General features: G+C 48.7%; 1 protein-coding gene across 1 annotated transcript; it reads left to right on the top strand.

The window, feature by feature from the left end:
• The first annotated feature begins 4,869 nt into the window (after positions 1 to 4,869).
• On the top strand, positions 4,870 to 6,647 carry LOC123049953 (myb-related protein Zm1). The gene is made up of 3 exons (XM_044472805.1): positions 4,870 to 5,139; positions 5,236 to 5,365; positions 5,468 to 6,647. Exons 1-3 carry the CDS (start codon positions 5,001 to 5,003, stop codon positions 6,288 to 6,290), a joined length of 1,092 nt encoding a protein of 363 aa, XP_044328740.1. The 5' UTR covers positions 4,870 to 5,000; the 3' UTR covers positions 6,291 to 6,647.
• Positions 6,648 to 7,233: the final 586 nt, after the last annotated feature.

The raw sequence follows: 7,233 nt of genomic DNA on the forward strand, positions 1-7,233 counted from the left end.
TAGAAACGGCGAGGGAAGTAGTAGTAGTTAGTAATGTTTTGGGCGCGTGTGTTTGCAAAAGCAAAGCGCGTGACCTAGTGTGCCTAGCCTTTTCTTTCCAAATCTTTCTCCGTGCATACGTGATGAAACATGACAAAAAAACATTTGGTTCCTAAAAGTCTAAAACTAGGCAAACATGACTGATATGGCTCCTCACCCGAACCGATTTGATGTTCCGACAAATGACCCGATGGTCTGTTCGGCACAAAAGGAATGGACAAAAAAAAAAGGAACATTCAGGTCAAATGGGGAAAAATTACTTTAAGATTTGGGCACATTTGAAAATGGATTGAAATTCCTGCAAAAAATAATAACAATAGATTGAAATATGAAGAAACATTGATAGAAAACCCTGAATTTGCCGACGGAGAATATAGGGTAACAAAAGAAGCTCAGTACATTCATGCAAAATGGGTATACAATGATCGTCCATGAATGCTCATAATTCGTAAATTAGTTGTGAGCTTTCTCTAATTCTCTATTTTTTCGCAGAAGGCCTATTAGTTATTTTTATTTTATTTTTGAATATTTTCCATCTGTAACATCTCCATATTTTTAAAAATTCATGTGGATTTTCCCTCTATTTTATATTTTCTTGATTCTTGTTTTACCTGATTTTTTATTAATTTTATTGACCAATGTTGATTTTAAAAATAAGCAACTATTTCACTTATTAAGTGACAAATTAAGTTTATAAATATGAATATTCTCTATTTTATAAATATGTCATTGGTCAATCAAATTTGAGTGAGATAAGGGACTAACTAAAAGTCAAGTTTGGCTGGTTTTTTGAGCCTAGGGACCAAAAGCACGGCTAGTATAGACAAAAATTATATATTATTATTTTATTTATTTTCCAATTTTATGTGATTTTTAATTAGTTTCAATTTGTTGACAAAAGTAGGTTTTCAAATTAAACAATAATTTCATTTATAGGTGATAATTATTTTTATAAATTTGCATATTCTTTATTTTATTTATTATGAGTTTTGGGGGTTTATTGGTCAATCAGATTTGAATTTTTTTTTAGTGAGATAAGGGGCTCACTGAAATTTGAGTTTGGCTGGTTTTCATGGTTAGCGAACTGAGCGTATCTCAGATAGTTAGGTTCCTTGTTGTGGAACCAACCCATCAGGGTTCGACCATTCAAGTCTTAGACTTGGCACTGATGGTCGCATTTTTCGGAATTTATTTCAGGTCGTCTGGCGATATTCGTTTAGTGAGAGGAGACGTTCCATGTTTTTTTTAGAAAAAGGAGGATGACCCCCGGCCTCTGCATCTAGGCGATGCATACGGCCACTTTATTAATTATTCTCACAAGACCTTACAAAGTCATACAACAGTAAGACTAAAGCCGCCGTCTAAGTAACAAACTGTCGCTACACCTATCCAGTTGATGAAGGAGACGTTCCATGTGGTGAGTTTGTCAATTCTAAGATGTTGTGCCAGCTCAGTATCTTGAAGATGCTCATGGGGATAGAGTGTGCGTGTGAGCGTTCATAGGGGTGAGTGTATGTGCCTGTATGTGAGCATCTGCGTTTGTACTACGTTAAGAAAAGTTAAGGGACCAAAAATAAGGGCAGCGTTCACATAAACTATAGTATATTTTATTTTGCTAACCATGTGGTTTCACTTTGAGAAATTGGAGCTCAAAAGGCGGAAAAAAAGGTAGCAACCCCAGCCCCAGGATAGGCACCCTGGCCTTGCCCACACAGCACTCATGGTCGGAGGTGATGTCTCGCCCCCTCGTCTTGCTCATGCGATTATTGGCTCATTATCCATCCTGTGTGTCCGTGCAACATGTCACCCATGAGGTTAGCTAAAATGTCATTCAGATCTAGGTAGGGGATCACACAGTGGCTGCACCCTGCGGGTCAAGAAAGCTTTAACAAAAAGACGGGCAAGCGGGCGAGTCTGTCCATGCATTATTTCCTACAATATGTTTCTTTCTCCAGGGCCCGGCCGATCGATGCAGCCGCAAGCACGCGGCGACGCAATACGAGTCCACAATGCGTCGCGTGATGCATTTTTTCAACATCGGAGAGAAGGGAAGCATGCTGTCAAGGGTTAGGTGCAGGGGAAGGTAAAACGGCAGCGCATGTTGATGTTGGTTACCCTAACTCGAAGACCTGAGCTGCTTGGCCGGGCTGGGGCGCACACACGCGGCAAAGAATCTGCAGCAGTCTCCGGATGGAAAGGGACCGGTTGTTCAAGGGCACCGGTTTAGTCATCACCAAGAACACATCCCCATTGTTTTCTATAGCTTCTGCAATCATCATCATCATCATCATCATGATCGTAGGGTAGCTGGTACCTGGTAAGCTGATACATGCATGGGAGCAGGATTGAACAACTACTACTAGGTAGTGGTAGAGTAGAATACTTGGTACTACTAGTACTAGCTAGTACGTATGCAACTTGCGCAGCTCGAAATAATTATGTTTGACGTCGCAAAGCTCTCAACTGATGTAGGATCCTGTTGATGGGCTAGAGATCCCGCTGAGCCAATGCCAGTCATGTACAAAATGGCATCCTGAGCCGTTCGTTTCAGTATTGTCTAATGTCTCCAGTTTGTCTCCGTTTGGATCAAGGGTTCCAACCGAAACACGATTCCTCTTGTTCTTGGGAACACTATTTTAGTTTCAGAGACAAGCGTGTGCAGTGTGCACGATTTAATCTTGTTTTCTTTCAATTAAAGAAGAAAACGAACGAAGCATGCAGATCCTTTCCAATCACGAGTGTGAGTCTTGCCAGCTACTACATGGATATATTATATCCGTATTATACTAGTAGCAACATACTACTATATCACATCGAAATGATGAGTGAGAGATAGCGTTCTTGCTGTCTTTGATTCTCTCATGAACCAAATAAGAACGGCGACTTGGCACCGAACGTGTGTGGCCGCTCCAGCTCCAGCCCATGTGCATGGAAGGCAGATGGATGGTCAAAGCGCTCTCTTGCTAAATTGGGCGCCCCAATTAGTCTACAGCGAAATTGCTTGCTATCACGAAACTGCCTGTGATTAGAGGTAACAGCTCCGGGCTCTGAGGCGACAATTTCTTCGTGAATGCCATGCGACAAAGCATTATTTGCCGGACACATGGCTGCGCCTTGGGTCAAATTCGGTTGGATGGATAATGGGGTGAGGTTGAAATGCAACCCAGCCTGCAGCTCCAGTAAACATCACCCCGGCCGGGCAAGAAACACACACAATACCGATTGTGGGTCTGTTAAAACAGCTACTAGCATCATGCATGTATTACGTGTGCTTACGTCGATCAGCTCAAGCAGTTCGAGTCACATATCAGTTGGTTAATAGAAAACACTAGGAGTACCCGTCAAATTGCAGCAATTCTATAGTTCTATATGTGCTTTGAGAACACATGATGCTAGAGTCAAATTTACTAATGGAACATTTTAACGGCTAGTTACCACCACATATTCTCCCAAATCCGTACTTAAGTGGGGATATTGAAAACTTCGGCATTCAGGCCATTTTTTTATTAGCGAAAAAACTTCCGATCTATTCATTTTCAATCATGATACAACGAACAACAAAAATAACAAAAATTGCATTCAGATTCGTAGACCACCTGACGACGACTACAAACACTGAAGCGAGCCGAAAAGGCGTCGCCATCATCGCCCCTCCCTCACCGGAGCCGGCCAAAACTTGTTCTAGTGGACAGTCAGGAAGTCGTCGTGCTAAGACCCGGAGGACCAACGCACCAGAACAGCAACCGCTGCCGTTGAAGAGTAGAATAGATCGGAAGGATCCAACTTGAAGACGCTAGACGCACCACCGGTACGGGGCCTAGGCCATTCAATTAATCATACCATATCCGTACTTGATTGGGGACGTTTTTCCCATTGAATTAAAAACAAGCAGCAAAAAACATGCGCTCCAATTATGATCATCGCTTGCGAGCTTAACTGTTTGTTGTGAGGTTGCGATCCAGTACCGTCCTGCAGTTCCCCTGGTTTTGTGATAAAGAAAAAAATGGGCTGAATTAGACAGCAAGTCTATCAAATAGTAGGTGCAAACTAGTAAAGCTCTGTTGATTCACCTATGGGAGCTTCCAAACAGTGCGTACTGTTGCCCAATCTCGGCGATAAATTTGGTTCGAAGCAATTCCGCTTTATTTGCTTACTGTTCCCCACCATTTAAAACTGATTTGGACGAGTCATGCAAAGGAAGAGAGATCCGTTCCGTTCCGCGGCCCATCCCTGTCCCGGTTAACCTGCTTTTTTTGTGTGTGTGTTTTTCGCCATTGCCAGATCATGAACCATGGGCTGTTTGGGTGCCGCCGTGTCGCCGTGACGCGGATCGCCGGGCGGATCGGAGCGGCGACACACGTCCGGTCGTGGGGTAGCCACGCGATCCCGCCGGCCCCAGCCGGACACCCAACTAGGCACGAAAGAAGAGAAGAGAACCCCACCTCCACCTAGCAAGATCGCGCCGGCGCAACGTCGGCACGCTCGCGGCCGAGGAGATGAGGTGACCGGGAAATGAATTAACCCGACAGACTCGCAGACACACGCAAGGCGATCCGCCACCTTCTCGTCGGGGATGGATCGGGACGGATGGACTCCGGTGTGCAGTGTAGTGTAGTGTAGCGAAGTGTAGTGCTGACAAGTGGGGCCGGGGGGTTTTTTTTAGGCCAAGTGGGGCCGGGTTTGGTGAGCGAGTCCGCGCGGTGGGGACGGGGACACATAAACACACGGACCAAGGCCGTGGCTGGCTGGGTGTCACCTGTCGCAGGGTCAGGGGACGGCGAAAGTTTCACCCCGCCCACGCCCGCGTGTATATATACCGGCGGCCCTGGCAGTGTCCCGGTTGCATCTCGCACACGTCCGGTACAAGAGACAGCGCGGAGACAGGCCACCGCCGGCGACCATTCGAGCTAGCTAGCTAGCTGTTTGAAGCGGCCGGATAGGAGGGAGGGAGGGAGGTGCCGATGGGGAAAGGCCGGGCACCGTGCTGCGCCAAGGTGGGGCTCAACAGGGGCTCCTGGACGCCGGAGGAGGACATGCGCCTCATCGCCTACATTCACAAGTACGGCCACGCCAACTGGCGCGCCCTACCCAAGCAAGCAGGTAATGCCCGGCACCCCGGCGATCGATCCAACAGTAACGCATGTTCATGCCAATTTTGTTTAAGAAAACTCAACTGATGTGTTGTGTTTGGGACAGGTTTGCTCCGGTGTGGCAAGAGCTGCCGGCTCCGGTGGATCAACTACCTCCGTCCCGACCTCAAGCGCGGCAACTTCACCGTCGAGGAGGAGGAGACCCTCATCAAGCTGCACAACATGCTCGGCAACAAGTACGTTCATCACTTGCCTCTTGCAGCACCCTCAAGAAAGCTCCATACATGTGTAATCATCAACTGCAGTGGGCTAACGATTGCTGTCGGACTTGTATTCAGGTGGTCCAAGATCGCGGCGTGCCTGCCGGGGAGGACCGACAACGAGATCAAGAACGTCTGGAACACGCACCTCAAGAAGCGGGTGGCGGCCAGCGCCGGCGAGCAGAAGAAGGGCGGGGCCAAGGGCAAGAAGAAAACCACCTGCGTCGACGTGCCGGCGCCGGCGCCCTCGCCGTCTCCATCCTCTTCCACCACCACGACAACGACGACGACCACCAACTGCTCCAGCGGCGAGTCCGGCGAACAGAGCAACACCAGCAACGAGTTGGAATTTGAGCTGGACAAGATCGAGATCCCCATGCTCGACCTCGGCTTCGACCTGGACATGCTGCTGGACACCGTCACAAACACACACTGCCCGGTCATCTCGTCGGCGCCGACCTCGACCTGCTCGTCCGCGTCCCCGCCGTGCGTGGTGGACGACGACACGCTGCTCGACCTGCCGGAGATCGACATCGTGCCGGAGCTATGGAGCATCATGGACGGCGAAGGCGCGTGCGCCGAAACGGCGCAGGCCCCGTGGAGCAATGCGGCGCCGTGCCACGGCAACGGGACAGAGGCGAGCGCCGCAACGGCCGACGACGAGGACGGAAAGGAGTGGTGGTTGGAAGATTTGGAAAAGGAGCTGGGCCTGTGGGGGCCCATCGACGACTACCAGCACCAACAACAACCGGACCCGCAAGGTCGCGTGGACCCGCTCTCCGCCAGCGTGGACGACCCTGTGTCGTGCTACTTCCAAGCTGGCCCCGCCGGCGCGGCCACGTCGGCCGTCCAGGGACCCGAAGCCTCTGCAGTTCTCACAGACATCCCCGTGGGTCCATGAGATCACTCGGTATAAACCGTCCGATCTCCTAGTATAGAAACAAGCAGCGTGATCGGACCGCCAAGACTGATGCTAGTACAGCATATATACATGTACAAACTGTACAATTGTACCCCTGCAAGAGGAGTACGTACGCACATACAAACCCAGCACGAAGACTATACAAAAAAAGGGATATAGTTAGGCTAGGATGCACACACAAGAGGAGATGCTTACAATAACTTTTCCATACACGTTGTACACACTGCGACTACGTTGGGCTGAAGCAGCAAAGTGGTGCAACGCAAACCAGTCAAAAACGGGTCAAGGTTTCCGGTGCTAATTAACCCGGGATGTAACTCAACTTCAACTGTCAAATGGTGCACACAACAGCGACCAAGCACGGGCGCGTGTGTGTATCAACGCATGCCGTCACGGTGACGCCAGCGCTTTATCATCGAAATTCCTACCACGGTTCTGGCCGGGCCAATCGGCTCCGTCACCTTTGTGCTTTTTTGACAAAAAATTGATTTGGTGAAGCCTGTCCCATTCTGCTTTCCCATTCGCTGCTCATGTTTTCTACTTCCTCGAACCACTTTGGCTCTAGTTTACATTTGCTGTCGCGTCCTTGAGTGAGCAGGCTGCATTATTGATTCATTTGTTAGTAGGGCGTCACCGCGGATCATGACATGGAGGTAGGTTGCCTAACACGGGATCCGGACAAGTTACGGCCGGGTCGTATTGGGCGAGTACAGTTTTATTTGTATTGTAGGATAAAAAAGGTGACTCCTGGACTTGAGTGCTCAGGGAAGAAACTAGAGTACCACTACGGCCTATTTGTCTTTGATAAACCATATATGAGCTGCTTCGTTGTCGACGGGCTATGGGCTATGGCTCCAAATCTCACGTGGTGGAGATCAATGGTACGCCTCGGTGAATATTCCGCGTCCCTCACCTAAGCTGA

This window comes from Triticum aestivum, chromosome 2D, assembly GCF_018294505.1.
Source record: "Triticum aestivum cultivar Chinese Spring chromosome 2D, IWGSC CS RefSeq v2.1, whole genome shotgun sequence".
In the NCBI taxonomy this organism is placed as follows: Eukaryota; Viridiplantae; Streptophyta; class Magnoliopsida; order Poales; family Poaceae; genus Triticum; species Triticum aestivum.

Excerpts from the sequence above, each read along its gene's own strand:
- LOC123049953 (XM_044472805.1), top strand. The coding sequence starts at position 5,001 with ATGGGGAAAGGCCGGGCACCGTGCTGCGCCAAGGTGGGGCTCAACAGG. Across the intron at positions 5,140-5,235 it reads CGCCCTACCCAAGCAAGCAG|GTTTGCTCCGGTGTGGCAAG; the intron begins GTAATGCCCGGC and ends TGTTTGGGACAG. Across the intron at positions 5,366-5,467 it reads CACAACATGCTCGGCAACAA|GTGGTCCAAGATCGCGGCGT; the intron begins GTACGTTCATCA and ends ACTTGTATTCAG.